The sequence below is a fragment of the Camarhynchus parvulus genome, chromosome 9, assembly GCF_901933205.1.
Source record: "Camarhynchus parvulus chromosome 9, STF_HiC, whole genome shotgun sequence".
In the NCBI taxonomy this organism is placed as follows: Eukaryota; Metazoa; Chordata; class Aves; order Passeriformes; family Thraupidae; genus Camarhynchus; species Camarhynchus parvulus.
In genome coordinates, this window is record NC_044579.1 from 21,222,360 (window position 1) to 21,237,647 (window position 15,288).

Here is a 15,288-nt window from a genome sequence, read left to right on the forward strand (position 1 = left end):
TCCAGCTGCTTTTCTCTGCATTCTTCTTGGTCTTCCCCCACATCTTCCTCATGCATCTATAACAGAGCCAAAGCCAAGTGCTGTGTGTGCAAGGATAACAGCTGCAGGCACATCAGTCTTTTCTGCTGCACTCCACTGTTGGCAAAGATGGAGCTGTGCACTGGAGCACACTGCACTGAGCACACTGCACTGTAGGGTTTTGCTGGAGTTTGTTCATTACCTGCAGGCTTTAGACTCAGGCTTGACTGGCACCAGGGATCTCTGCCTGCCTCTTGGGCCCAGGTGGGGCAGGGAGGGCCCAGGGAGGTGGTGGCATCTCCATCTTCGGGGATAATCCACTGCACCACTGTTAAAGTTCGCTGAGGTAAGGTGTTTGCAGTTTTGCTAAGAATAGCAATGGTTTTGGCTTTCCTAGCCTGAGCTCCTGCACTTTAAATGCACAGACATTTGAGCTCAGCATTGTCAAACCAAGAAGGGACTTGAGCTGCCTGCTGTCCTTCCAGAGGCTCCTGGTTTAGAGACCCTCCCTCAGCCATTGCATTTTCAAGGGACATGCTGAGCTGTGGGTTCAGCACAGAAGCAACAAAAGGATCATTCACTCACCAGCCCACAAACCTTCAGGGAAGACTCCTGCTCACTGTGGGAGCCCCACTTTGGATGGAGAGCACTTGGTACAGGGTGAGCTGAGATCCAGAGTCGTGGAAAACTGAGTAAGATAAACCTGGCTAGTGGGCCCAGGAATGGGGATGGTGAGCTCAGGAATAAGAGGCTGAGAAAGTTTTATACCAAGATGCTATTTACTTTGAACAGTCATATTCAGCCACAGTATAACATGTCTAATCAATCCACATGGATACACCTACAACAGGTAATTTAAAAAATAATAAATGAAGACACTAATAAATTAAGTACATTTAACTTAGATGGGACAATGGTCTTTGTGACAGCGGTGGCAAAGGCTGGGTCTGCACTCACTCCTCTAGGATGCAAATGCCTGGCAAGAAAATCCCTCTGGATTCCCCCTCCCCTCAGTCCTCATCCCACAAATGCTTGAGACCATACCTGAACACTTGTGCTGGCCTCTGTCCATCCCATTGTCCCATGGGATCCTCCACACTCCTCCATCCCCACAGCATGCAACACTTTCTTTTTGCTTTCACTGCTTCACTGCCTTGTTCCTTCCATTAGTACACAAACACTTTGCTATCTGATATAAACCAGAGTCCCCACAGCCCATCAAAGCCACGTCCAACAGCACCTTGTGGCACTTAGCAAATGTCAGTCCTTCTGTGGAGGCACCCAAAGGTGACAGCTGTACAAAAGAGAACAAGCTGCAAACATTTCAGATTTAATACAGAAATTTAATAGAGTCCACAGACACTAATGCTCCATCTGGAATCCAGTGACTTTCACACCTTCATGAGAAACAGAAGATGGATCCCACCCCAAACTGGAATAGAAGATTAGGGATTTTCAAAAGTCTTTGCATTACAAAAGCACAAGCAACAGTGACTTCCAGAGGCTTGTTCTCCTACAGTGCTTAAATGCCTTGAAAACATCACCCACACCAGAGTGGAGAGTGTTTGCCATCCCATGCCTTACTTAACTCCTACTAAGGGATAAAGAAACTGGAGCTGTGATATGAAAACAGTGATTGAGTTCAGAGGACAAACCATGCACCCCCTGCACCAATCCACAATCCACCAACACCTCCACAGAGACTCAGCTTGCCTGGAAAGCTGCTGCCTTGGCAGCTCCTGAGGAGCAGAGCTGTGCTGGGAGAGCTGCAGTGGCTGTTCACAATGAGCTGGGAGTGAGGCAGCACGTGGTGTGTCCGTGTTTGTCTGAGGCAGCTGTGCCAGCAGGCTGAGGTTACAGCAGCAGCAGGACAGGCTGTGCTGCCAGCTCCACCAGCAGCCAGGGCAGGGAGCCCTGGCACCCACTGCTGCCAGCCAGCTGCACCCCTGGAGGCTGCTGGGTTTCTCCCCTGTGTGCTGAGCATCCAGTCAAGATGTAAAAAGAAGGTGGGACCTGCCCTCAGGGCAGGTAAAGGTGTCACTGTACAGGTACCATGGAACAAGAACCCCTCCATGATGGTGCAGTTGTTGGGTTCTCTCTGAGTAGGTCCAGCTGGAACAGACTTGCCCCTCTTCCACACCTTTGGGAATGGATGTGAGCCCTGGCTGCAGCCCCTCACTCCCACTTTCCATTCTGGGGGGAAGGAGCCTCCTGGCTCTTTGCTTTGCCAACTCCAGAGCCTCCTGTTCCCGCCTGTTGTGTTGGTGTTGCCAGCAGAGATCCAGCTCTGCCCCACATCACTCTGTGTGAGTGTCCTTCTCCTTGGGGAGCAGCAGGCTCGACCTGGCTGGAGAGCTGGTGGCTCTTTTGATCACCTCCATCCACCTGCCAAGAACAGACATGAGAAATGTTTAACCCTCATTCACAGGGAATCTTGTCCTTTGTTATGAGCTGTATCTCTTTCCCAATCCTCCAAAACAGCCATTTTCTTTCTTTTACAAGTCTTCTGGAAAATTAACTCTTCAAAGGGACACCCTGAGATGTGGCAGATCCCTGCAGAACGTGGCTGCCTGTCCAAGTAATGAGTCTGCAGTGCTCTGAGCTCGAGACCTCTCATGAGAGCTCACTGTGCTCTCTCCTCAGTGTTATCAAGGATGACAAGCTGATAATAATTACTGCTTTTCTTAACAATAAATTAGGAAATAGGTAACAGCCTTGCTCCTGTGGAAGAAAGCAAAGCAACAGAGAAAAAAACAAGACAAATCCACTGTGAATTGGATATTTTTGCCCTGAAATCCCTACCATGAGCCCAGTGCATTAAAGAGCACAACTTATGGCTCAGGTAGCTGATACCTCAGCTGTTCACAAGTGTGTGACACTCTCCCAAGGAAGGGGGACATGTGACACCTCAGTAAAACCACATTCCAAAACTGCCAATACCACCCTGCATGGCAGGACCCAGAGCAGGGCTTCTCAACACAGCAGCAAAGTTTTGTGGTGCATTTCACACAGTTTAGACTCTCTGTGGAAGCCCCTAAGAGCAATTAATTGTAATTATAGAGGATAATAATAAGATAATTACAGAGAAAGCAGACCAGTGAAAGGGAGCCCTGCACTTGTGGCTCTCAGCCTCATGTTGTAACTTCTGTTCCCAGAGATGGAAGATAAAAACCAAAAAACTCTTTACAGAACCTGGGAATCTGACTCCCAAAGAGCTGGAGGAGCTGAGCACCCACAGCCCTTCCCCTCCCACATTCCTCCCTGGCCCCAAGGAAGCCCCAGACTCCTGGCACAAAGCACAGCTCACAGCTCCAGGTATATCCCCAGCTCCCCCCCAGACACACATGAGGGTTCTGTCAGAGAAGAGATTCCCAAATATCATTGGTGGGGAGAAGAAGGCAATGTTATTCCTGAGAATGTGCTGGAAGATCACTCAGACTAGGAGGAAAGAGAGTGTGGCATTCACATCCTCTGAATAGAGAGAGAGAGAGAATTCTCTCTCACAGGATTTTTCCTGGAGAAGCACAGAGAGAAGAAGAGAAAACAATTCTTATCTCTACTTGCTGCTCCTGTTGTTTTTGCACATGTGGAATGTGTTAGGAAGATTGTTTACCTGAAGGGATTTGGTGATTGGATTCTGGTGATGGTTGTTCATGTTATTAACCAATCACTCAAAGCTGTGTCCTGACTGGCAGGAGACAGTCACAAGTTTTCTTTAGTATTGTAATTAGTAATTATTGTATTTAATTTAGTAATTATTGTATTTAATTTAGTAATTATTGTATTTAATTTAGTAATTATTGTCTTAATTTACAATAAAAATATTGTTATTAATTTAGTATTTTCTTTAGTATGATAATTTAGTATAGTATCTCTTTAATATAGGATATTATAATGTAATATAATATAGTTTTGATAAAGCAATTGTTCAGCATTCTGAATCAATGGAGTCACATGCCAATCATTCCCTGGTTAATAATAATTGGTTAATATTAATTAACTAATCACTCAAAGCTGTGTCCTGACTGTCAGGAGACAGTCACCAGTTTTCTTTAGTATGTAATTTAGTATAGTATGGTATAATACCTCTTTAATATATTATAGTACAATGTAATATAATATAGTTTTGATAAAGCAACTGTTCAGCATTCTGAATCAATGGAGTCACATGCCAATCACTCCCTACATTCCCTGATTACTGTAAGAGAGGATGGAATAACCAACCACTGAGTTAAGAGCAGGTTATAAACCAAGACAGAGAAAACAGAAAATTACCTCTCAAAGGTGTATTTGCTCTCAGCCCTGAAGAAATACACGTGGGACTTGAACTGCAGCTTGAAGACATAATCCTTGTGAATGCCATCTGCCTCCACAGGGCAGCTGACCGTGTAGCCCAGCAGGGGGAGGCTGGCCAGGGGATAATCATCCTGCAAGAGCCCAAGAGCCCAGCCCTGAGTGCCAGGCACCCCGTGTCCCACAGGGGAGGGCTGTGCACTCTTGCTCAGGAGACAACAGGAGAGCTCTTCTGCAAGGCCACCAACAGCTTATGATTAAACCTTCCCCCAACTCTTTTCATTTTTTTATTGTTATTTAACTTCTGCTGCTCTGCCCAACCCTGCCTCCTGGGCTCCCTCCTTCTTCTCTGCACCCTTTCTATGGAACTTGAAGGACACATCTGACAAAAAAAGTGAAGTAACCCTCACAAAAGAAATGTGACCTCAAGGCAAGAAGCCAGAATAACCCAATTACTGGGTTAAGACAGTTTATTTGGTTAATAAGATCAAAAAATTGCATGCACCACAGTTCATTATCAAGCAGGTGCTGAATGCACTATGGGCAGAAAATCCCTGGAGCCTGTCAGGCTGAGCTGAAGCCCAGCACAGAGAGAAGTGGGCAAAGGCCCAAAGGCTGCTGTGTCCCTCACATCCCTCAGTCACTGCATGAGGAGACATTTCCCCCTCACCCACAGAAGTTCAGAACCATCAGAACTGGAAATTCTGATTAAGTTCCACAAGAAGTCTGCTGCCATCTTATTGCAGGGGTTCCATACTGTTGTCTCCTTATCACAAAAGTTTCACACCTTCTTGGTGTTTCTCATGGGCTGCTCCTCAGAGTACTGGCTCTTTCTTCTTCACAAAGCAGCCAACTGACTCCAGTTCCCTTCTCACCCAGCCACGCCACTCTTTTATAGCATCTTCTTCTCACTGGTTACAGCTGTGGCCTGCTAAAGTCAGGCCTGTTCCTAATCTTTGATAATTGGCCCAGCTGCAACTCCTTAGGGGTAAGATTACTTTCTACACTATCTTTATTTTCTTATATTCTATCCCCCTACAGAAGTGCCCACAGCCTTCCAGAGACCAGCTTCACTATGAATTACCTCCTCTTCCCCTGGACTGTCCCTCAAACAGCAGTGATTGAAAGCCCAAGATCCTCAGGTGCCCCCATGACCCTGCCCACCACCCCCTCACCTGGTGTGTCTTGTAGAAGAACAAGCAGAAGTTGGTGAAGACAACCCACAGTTTCTGCCAGCCATTGCTGTTCTTGAACTTCCTCAGCAAATACCCAGAGAGCTGGTTCTGGCACAGAAGGAAAAGAGAATTCCCTGAAATCACAGGCTGCCATCCTGCTGCAGCACAACGCTGCTGTGTCCCTTCACCCAGGCATGGTGACAGCCACCAGGGTCCCTCCCCTTCCAGCCACCCTTTCTGACATGCAGGAAAGCCACGTGGAACACACTGTGTGAGAAGGGAAATAAAGCAGGAGAGGAAACAGAGGACTGCAGAGCTGGGAGAGAAACAACACATGGCAGCTACACGAAGCAAAGCTGGCGTGGAAGGGGCTGCAGGGAGGGGAACACCACTGCCTTGGTCAGCCAGCAGCACAGGGAAACCTCTGGCATGGAATGGCAACATAGGAATTTTGTAATTTTGTAAAAAGACAGCATATGTGGTAGATTTACAGAGAGAACCATTTTTTGAGGCATAAACAGGAGGAAATCCTGTCTTAACAAGGCAGTGGCACACGTCTGCCTCTGAGGATGAAGATCCTCACATGAGCAGTTAGGAAGCAGGACATTTTCCTGGGCATCCCATGGCTCCTCCCCACCAGCACAACATGTGAGAGGCATCTTTACCTGGATCATGCACAAGTAATCAGACAGGGAAAGGCTCTGGTTCCGGTACCAACAAACATGGGTGATTGTGTTGGGCCGTTGGGCCTGGCCCAGCAAATAGCGAGGAGGAAGCTCTGGAGAAACAGCAAGAGAGCAGAAAACTGAGCAGAGAAAGGGGGAGAGAAAGAGAAAAACAGAATGTTAGGGTGAGAGGAGTGATGCAAGAAAGGCGTCTGTCAAAGGAAAAGGGATTGTGAGAAAAATGACGGTGTTAGAACATGGAACAGGTCAGAGTGAGAGCAAGTGCAGGAACTCACACATTCCATCCCAGAGCCTGCAGCAGCGTGGGCTTGTTATCCATGCACAGAACTGTCAGCTGCTGTCTTTCCCCAGGTGTCAGCAGGGAAAGGCCTGGCCCCTCCAACAAAACCACAACAGCAGCCAGCTCAAGTGCCCAATGTCTGTACCTCGAGCCCAGGTCACACCTACAGCACTTCCCTTACCAAGCTGATCCACAAGGTCTCTATCAGAAAAACACAGGAGCTCCAGGGCCCAAACTTTTAACCCCACTTGAATAAGTGCCTCAAGAGCAGAGCAGGACAGGCAGGCACAGACACAGCTGCAGCCCCCTGGCCCATTGCTTTTGTCAGGTTAGTGATCTCCTTTTTCTGTCCATGTTATTTAGGGCCCTTCCCACTCCTGGAAGTCTCCCCAGCCTCCAGGCAGGTGTCCTGCCCTGCCAAACTGCTGCCTAAAGTAAAACTAGAGTTGCTGCAAGCAGTGTAAGGAGTGCTGTGCTGATCAGCCTCGAAATCTGCAGGATTCAATGCCCAAATGTGCCACCAGTGCTGCCTTGTTGCACTGTGAGGAACAGCAAGACTGCAGGAACCAGTGGCTCACAGAATCCCAAAAAGGTTTGGGTTGGAAGGGACCTTAGAGCTCATCTGGTTCCAACCCCTGCCATGGGCAGGGACCCCTTCCTCTAGGCCAGGCTGCTCTGACAGCCATCCAACCTGGCCTTGGACACCTCCACAATCAACATCTCTGCTCAGCATAAAATGATGCTGCCATGAAAAGACACTTGGCTGCCCAGTCCTGCCAGCAAGGGAAGGGCAGAGAATTCCAAATGAATTCCCTCTTAATTCTGGGTGCAGTACAGCAGCTAACCAGAGCTCAGTACAGCACAGTCAGTCTCTAAAGGAAAATGTTATGGAGAGGGAACCATTATAATCATAGAATCATTAAGGTTGGAAAAGATCTCCAAGATCATCAAGTCCAACCTTTGAGCTACTCTCACTGAACAATTTGGCAAAGTGCCACATCCACACATTCCCTGGGCAGCCTGTTCCAATGCTTAACCACTCTTTTTGCTAAGAAATTCCTCCTGATTCCCAACCTGAACCTCCACTGTGCAGCTTGAGGTCATTCCCTCTTGTCCTGTCCTTTTTCCCTGGGAGCAGAGCCCAACGCCCACCTGACTGCCCCCTCCTGTCAGGAGTTGTGGAAAGCCAGAAGGTGCCCCCTGTAGATGCCATGGGACAGAGAAATGGCAAGCATTTCTCACAGCAGCTTATGAAAAGCTTTAGGGAGCTAGAAAGATGTGATAACTTGTTGACTATAAACAATTTGCAAGTAGTGCTTTTCTACTTTATTTTTCTGTTCCTCTCAAGGACAGTGTGTGAGAAAGATGTTTCTGTAAGTTAGCCAATAGAATAGAATCTATCAGAGCACTCGATAAAAACCATGCAGTTCTTTTGAATAAAGCCTTTTCTTAAAAAAACCCAAAAATAAAACAAAACAAAACAAAAAAAAAACCACACACAAAAAAACACCCCCCTGAGCCTCCTTTTCTCCAGGCTGAGCCCCTCCAGCTGCTCCTGGTGCTCCAGACCGTCCCCCAGCTCCACTGTCATTCTCTGGACACGCTCCAGCCCTCAATGTCCTTCTTGTCATGAGGGTCCCAAAACTGAGCCCAGGATTTGAGGTGCACCAGCAGTGCCCAGCAGTGCAGCAGCAGTGCCAGTGCCCAGCAGTGCCCAGCACAGGGGATGCTCAGTCCTCCAGCAAAGCAGGGTGACACCCAATTCAGCCCCAGCATATCCTGGCTTTCCTTTAAACCTTCCCCGCTTTGTTCCCGCTGCCCAAGCAAAGCCCTGCTGCACGGAGAGCAGACACACAGACAGGCAGACAGGGGACAGCATGCAGAGGTGGTGGGTGCCCACGCTCTCCCTGGGCACAGCAGCTCTGCCAGGCCGAGAGGGGCAGGAGGGGCCAGGGCTGGCCCGGGTACCTCGACGGCCGCGCTGTGGTCGGCCATGGAGACGCTGGTGCTGCGGTACCAGCACACGTGCACCGTGGTGTTGGCACGGGGCTGGCTCTGCCTGTCCAGGGAGCTACGGGAGGAGTGAATGTCATCTTCTGACTCCTGCTCTACTGACACCTCATCAGAGGATCCTGCCGGAGGAGAATGGGGCAGTGGTTTAAGTAAACTGTGCAACAGAAAAGGAAGAGAAGTTGGGATGCCTGAGAAAGGTTTTCTCCTGCCAAGTTCAGCTGAACTGGTTACACAGCTCCTACACCACTCTGAGCACGTCAGTCTGGGTTTCCACTCAGTTCTGCCTGAGGCAGCTGGCTCACAGGATCAAAGGATGGTCTGGGTTGGAAGGGACCTTTAAGCTCATCATTCCAACCCCCTGCCATGGGCAGGGACACCTTCCACTAGAATAAAATCACAGAGGGGTTTGAGTCAGCGCTGTGACAGTTCTGTTCCTTGAGGCAAGGAACAGAACAGAGGTCTCCAAGAAAAAATACTCCATGTTCAGCACAGCCATACCACCCCCAGACAGGCACAGGAATACTGGGCTGTAAAAGCTGACCTCCAGAGACACTACATTTTGGACAAAAAAAACTCACCACATAATTAAAGTGAAAAAAATCTATGTGAGGGTTTTTAGGATTTTATAAAATCCCTTTATAAGGGACCTTATAAAATTAACAACTCTGCAATGGGAACATCTCTGCTGCATTTAAAGCTCCCTTGAACATCAGTCTAGGAAGACAAGCATATCTCTTTTGATTAAAAGCAAAGCCCAATTAACTCCATTATCATATGAACTATAAAAATATGTCATTTATGTCATGAAACTCACAAAAGGAAAAGCAGAAAGCACAGGACACCTGCTGCTTTCAGGGGGGCAGGGAACAGCACTTACTGTTGGAGCGGTTGCAGACAGAATTTTCCAGAAGCATCTCGGATTTCTCTGTGGATTTCTTGGCCATCTCAATGGCCACATTCAGATCTTCCATCCACTTGCCCATCTCCAGGCGGGTGCTGCAAGGGAAGCAGTGGCAATGGGCATCTGCCAGCCCAGAGCTGTGCCCAGGGGCTGAAGGCACAGTCACTGCCCAAAACAAGGGGCAGTATCCTTCCATCAGATAAATAAAACCAAAATTAAAATTCTTCCAAAGCTGGAGCTTTCCAGAGAGAAAACTGACCTCATACAGCCTCCACATCTACAATCAAGCCTTGAAACAAGACTAAATTAACAATTAAACACATGAACTTTACAGCAAATAAAATGAACAGACAGCTGGCAAGGGTCAGGAGAGGAATTCTGGAACATTCTGGGGGATATGAGCCATGATTTTTTTGAAAGATAAATAGCAGCATGAAGCACAGCCCATCTTTTAAAGAGGACCTGACATCTCAACCAAGTAAAACCCAGAGCACGGAAGAAGAAACTTCTTTCCCCCTTCCCAGCATCCTACAAGGTGAGACCTTCACAGCCCTTTGAGGTGTATCTGTATCCACAGGGATGCAACAGTGGAAGGTTTGGCTTTAGACACAGCCACAACATTTCTTTGTTTTGGTAACCACCTCTTTTTTCTGTAAGTTTTTAATTTAGACTGAAAATTCCACATGTGGTCTAAGCCTTGCAGCAATTTTTATTTTTGACAGGTAACCTTTGAGCTATTTTAAAGTCATGACAAGGTAAAAATTATATTTATTTTTCTAAATTTAGGAATCTTTCAAGCACCTTATGACTCACAGCTGCTGAGAAATGGTTGATCTTAAAAAAAAATTGCATTCTCAGGTGTTAGGTTGGAATTTAAAAAATACATCTGCATACCAAAGGTATTGGCTCCTGTGCCACTACACACCTGATTTATAAATATACTGCAGTGGTTATTTTTCAAGAACAGGTCAGCAAGCAGTAAAACCCCTGTGATTTAAGGTTGAGATTTAGTGCTCCCACCCTGCATCACTGGCATTCCTGATTCCAGCTGGGTTTTCACAGCAGACTTGCAGAAAGACAAAAACTCCTAAAGCTGATCCTGACTCCAGGTGTAGGAGCCACCCTAATTACAAAAAGGCACCAAGCTCACTGCACAGGGATAACTGAGGCTGAAAAAGGATTGGTTTTATTTCCAAGTCAGCCTTTAATTTTTCCCCAGCTTCCTCCATGAGTTTCTGCAGGAACTCTCCCCTCCTCACAGCAATTCCAATGTTCTGAATTTTCATTCTAAAATATTTGTACATTTAGATTTTTGTCTCCTGAAACGGTTTGAAGGATGACACTGGCAATTCCCAAATAAACAAACACAATGGCAAACTTATTGCTGCTGTTTGTGCTTTGGGTCAGATAGAAACACAGAATCACAGGATGGTTTGGGTTGGGAGGGACCTAAAAGTTTAACTCCTGCCATGGCAGGGACACCTTCCACTGTCCCAGGTGGCTCCAAGCCCTGTCCAGCCTGGCCTTGGACACTTCCAGGGATCCAGGGGCAGCCACAGCTCACAGGGAACAATTCCTTCCCAATCTCCCATCTAACCCTGCCCCCTGGCAGTGGGAAGCCATTCCCCCTTTCCTGTCCCTGCAGCCCCTGTCCAAAGCCTTTTTCCATCTTCCTTGTCAGCTCCTTCAGGCACTGCAAGGCCACAATTTGGTCACCCCACAGCTTCTCCCCTCCAGGTGAACAACCCCAGCTGTGCCAGCCTTTCCTCCCAGCAGAGCTGCCCCATCCCTCTGCTCACCCTGGTGCCTCCTCTGGGCTCTCTGCGGCAGCTCCAGGTCCCTCCTGTGCTGGGCCCAGGGCTGGGGCAGCTCTGCAGGTGGGGTCTCACCTGAGCAGGGCAGAGGGGCACAATCCCAATCCCTTTCCTGCTGCCCACCCTGGGATCAGCCCAGGACAAACTAACTGCTCCTGCCCAAAAATTCAACACTGAAAAAGGAGCTGTGCAGAGTCCTGGGCTTATTTTGCAGTCCAGAGGATGCATGAACACCCCTCTGGCTCTGCACCACTTGAGCAGTAACTTTCTGGAGAAGGAATCCATCAAAGCCACAGGAAAAGCAGGATTACCTGGCTGCCACCACTATGGTTTTCTGTGCAGAATAGATTGTGAAGCAGTGTGGGACAGACCATTCATTCTCACTCTCCTCCACCTGCAGGAAAAGAGAAGATTTTTCTCATCAGTGCTCAGGCACCAATAAACACTAAAACTGTCCTGTGCTGGCTGGGACTGGAGTCAAACAGGATTCCAGCCTGGCTGCAGGGAGTGCAGAACAGCAACTCTGATGAATACCAGCTACTTTCAAGTCTATTTTGGCTCTCTATGAAAATCTATGGTGTGTTTCTACTGCAGGGGCACAGCAGCACTTCCAGCAGGGCAGGGAAAGGAAGGGTTGGAGCAGATTTGGCTCATTACTCACCGGGGGGTCAAGCACTATCAGCTGCAAACCAAAGACAGAAAGAACAATCCTGTTAGAAAAGGTGTGGGGAGGCAGGAGGATTGATTACATGCCCAGGTGTGTGCAGGGGGACAAAACACCAGGGTAAATAAATCCCTATTTCCAGATCAGCCTCTCAGAGCAGTGTGAAAATGAATGGGCAACAGGGTGTGCTCCAGTTGTTTTGCTAATGTGGAAGGAACAGACTGATCACCTGCAGATAAAGAAAGCTCTGTTTGACACACATCAAGGTCCAATTGCTGCTGAGACCTGCCCTGGAGCAGTTTGTGGCTTTGGTCCTCCTGCCCTGAAGGATTTCCTCAGCCTGCCTTAGGCAAAGCCATTTCCTTAACCCTGTGGTGCAACATGGAACCACTTACCAACATGCCATGCAGAGAGAGGTGTCCGTGGATTTTGAACTGATTTGTCCCTGTGACCCCTTTGCTTGTGTACAGTAACATATCTGAGAACTGGAAAGGCAGGAAGAGAACAATCAGTGCTCTGAAAGCAGCAGGGCCAAGGATTTTTTGACATCTCCTTAAAAATCTGTTGTTTAAAGGCCACTGTAGATGCATGAAAAATGCCATTTATCAGTCAGTTTGGCCAGCTACCCTTCCAACCTCTGTTTTGTTTACTCATAAAAGAGGAAATTAAATTTTTAATTCTGTTGAAACTCTGTGCCATTAAGGAACCAAGTTGACCGGAGAGTAGTACCACAACCACACCCTCTAAAAACATTGCTTAGAGTGAGTTTTCAGTCTCAGGTGCTGATTTTAAGCACAAGCACATGAAAACACACTTCCCCAACAACTTTATCTTGAGGAATTTGGGTTTATAAAAGTCAGGAGCAACACCTACCAGAAAGAACATCCTCTGCTGTAAGCCCTTCTTAGTGAGCTTGTACAAGCAACCTTCCCGGATAAACTCCTGCAGGGGAAAGGAAAAAGTTAAACCGTGTTTGACCTTTCCTGACTTGAGGGAATTTTATTTTCATCCCAGAGTACACAGATGTTGATTGGTGCCCAGCAATGACCACTAACAGATTTCTTAGGGGCCCGATGACACTTTCCTTCCTTTTTTGTGACATGAATCAGCTCCTTGCTGCAGCCAGCATTTAAATCAGTGAAGGAAGAGAAGGGAAAGGAGCAGAATTCCTGTTGGACACCAGCAGTTCACCTGTCACACTTACATCCCACTGCAGTGACTGCCAGAGCATCCCCAAAGCCCATGCGATGCTCCTGTATTTATGCCCAGTACATCTATCAAAAACAAAGAAACAAAAATCCAGGCAGGAACTGCACAAACTCCTGTAACACAGAGGCACCCACACCAGCTCAGCCCAGTGCTGTGGCTCTCACCATCCCTGTGCTCTCTGAGTTTGCACCAGGCAGACTCAAGCAGAGCTGGGAGTGCATTTCCAGTAGGACAAACTCAGAGCACCACACCCCAGCACACCCAGTATCTGTACTGGGAACACAAAACTGCAGCTAGAGTTTAAGCAGAAGCTTTTCTGATCAGAATATCACCAAGGTGATGATCCATCATCCATGGCACCCACTAAGAGACAGTTACATGAAGTTACACAGACCGGAGGGGCAGTGATGGCAAATCCTCACTTCAAAGGCACTTCCTTGGAGATAAAACCAGCAAAGGCCCTAAAAACTAAGCAGAGGCACTTACCCTGCCAGGTGCTGTGAGATTGTCTACCCCAATCAGGTCATGCTGCAGCTCTGTAAGCTTCTGGAAGTTTTCCAGGCGGATGAGGCTGTGCTGCAGCTGTGAGGTCATTTCTGTGACTTCCTTCAGGGCATCTGTGTGGAGAACAGCACCAGTGGGACCAGAGCAGAGCAACCCAGGGCACCCATTTCACCCCTGGAAAACTGAATCTGAAATTTAGATCTGAAATTTATAGCCAATTCTGGAACAGAATGGTTCATATGGAAGGGACCTACAACAATCATCCAGTCCAAATGCCAATTTAAGTGTATTTTAGAGAAAGGTAAAAAGAGCAAGTGACTTCACAGCATTTCCTATGCTTCTGGAGATCATTGTGTATCTGAGATTTTGCTTAAACAAAACCCATTTACCATGTAGCTGAAAGTAAATGAGAAAATCAAACTATTTCTGCCAAAAATTACTTTGCCATGAATGGACTTTACTACACACACTTCTGATGCTGCAAAACAAGCATTTTTGGTCACATTTTTACATCTAAAAGACAAAAAGTTTGTAAAAAAAACTCCTCTTTTTTTCCCTGTTAGGAGACAAGAAAAGGACAAAATTTCCAGCTTTGGGAACCATCATAAGAAAACAACTTCCTGGAATGCCAGGAAAAGGAGGCACTTACATTAAATTTGTGAACCTAACTGAAAATAAGTGTTCAAGGTCAGGCTGGACAGGGCTCTGAGCGTTCTGGTCTAGCAAAACTATCCCTGTCCATAGTGGAAGGGGAATGAGCTGAGTTTTAAGCTCCCTTTCAACACAAACCATCCTGAGATTCTATGAGTGTATAATTCTTGTGTTTCTAGGGCACAGGCAGAGTTTTGATGCCCATGGGGAGGGTGCTGCCAGCAGGACAGGGCTGGGCTGTAGGAGCCAGGGGGCAGCATGGTTGGGAGGGACAGAGACGAGAGATCTCTGCAGCCAGGTCAGGAACTTGGGGTTTATTGCAAAGGGCCTGGGTGCAGGGCCCTGCTGGGATTTGGGGTTTATTGCAAAGGGCCTGGGTGCAGGGCCCTGCTGGGATTTGGGGTTTATTGCAAAGGGCCTGGGTGCAGGGCCCTGCTGGGATTTGGGGTTTATTGCAAAGGGCCTGGGTGCAGGGCCCTGCTGGGATTTGGGGTTTATTGCAAAGGGCCTGGGTGCAGGGCCCTGCTGGGATTTGGGGTTTATTGCAAAGGGCCTGGGTGCAGGGCCCTGCTGGGATTTGGGGTTTATTGCAAAGGGCCTGGGTGCAGGGCCCTGCTGGGAGCTGCCAGGCACAGCTCAGAGCAGGTCCCAGAGAGGAGAGGGGTAGAGAGGATGAGAGGGTAACTGAGTAGGAGGTTAAGAGTGTAAGGGAGTAAAAAAGGTAAGAGAGTAAAAGGGGTAAGAGAGCGAGGTTCCCATTACAATACCATAAATCTTCTTCTGTGTTGAATATTCTAATTCTCACTAACCAATCTAGTATAAGATACAAATGCTATAGCATTTACATACAGCCTATAAGAATCATTACGTTACCATACTGTGTTACACTTTAAACCCTAAAAACTCCTCTTTGGGCCCTTCTGCCAAGCTGGCAGGGTCTGCTCTGACCCTTGGGCCTGTCTGCAAGCAGAGGGTGTTGTTCCATCAAAAGGGGATTACCTTCAGCCAGCCACACCATTGTTTTCCAGTTGTTCAGTAACTGAGGTATCTCAAAGCTTGCTTTCATTTCAATTTCACCTA

General features: G+C 47.6%; 1 protein-coding gene across 1 annotated transcript in view; it reads right to left on the reverse strand.

Annotated features, from left to right (window-relative positions):
• Nucleotides 1–789: 789 nt before the first annotated feature.
• The window catches only part of FARP2 (FERM, ARH/RhoGEF and pleckstrin domain protein 2), a 75,896-nt gene continuing 61,397 nt past the window's right edge, over nucleotides 790–15,288 (reverse strand). Inside the window, exons 19-27 of the mRNA XM_030954048.1 lie at nucleotides 13,540–13,670; nucleotides 12,718–12,786; nucleotides 12,240–12,329; nucleotides 11,492–11,574; nucleotides 9,343–9,461; nucleotides 8,421–8,584; nucleotides 5,487–5,594; nucleotides 4,294–4,445; nucleotides 790–2,403 (exon numbers count right to left, since the gene is read on the reverse strand). Of these exons, the coding sequence (XP_030809908.1) occupies nucleotides 2,316–2,403; nucleotides 4,294–4,445; nucleotides 5,487–5,594; nucleotides 8,421–8,584; nucleotides 9,343–9,461; nucleotides 11,492–11,574; nucleotides 12,240–12,329; nucleotides 12,718–12,786; nucleotides 13,540–13,670 (1,004 nt within the window). The 3' untranslated portion in view covers nucleotides 790–2,315. The remainder of the gene's footprint in view (nucleotides 2,404–4,293; nucleotides 4,446–5,486; nucleotides 5,595–8,420; nucleotides 8,585–9,342; nucleotides 9,462–11,491; nucleotides 11,575–12,239; nucleotides 12,330–12,717; nucleotides 12,787–13,539; nucleotides 13,671–15,288) is intronic.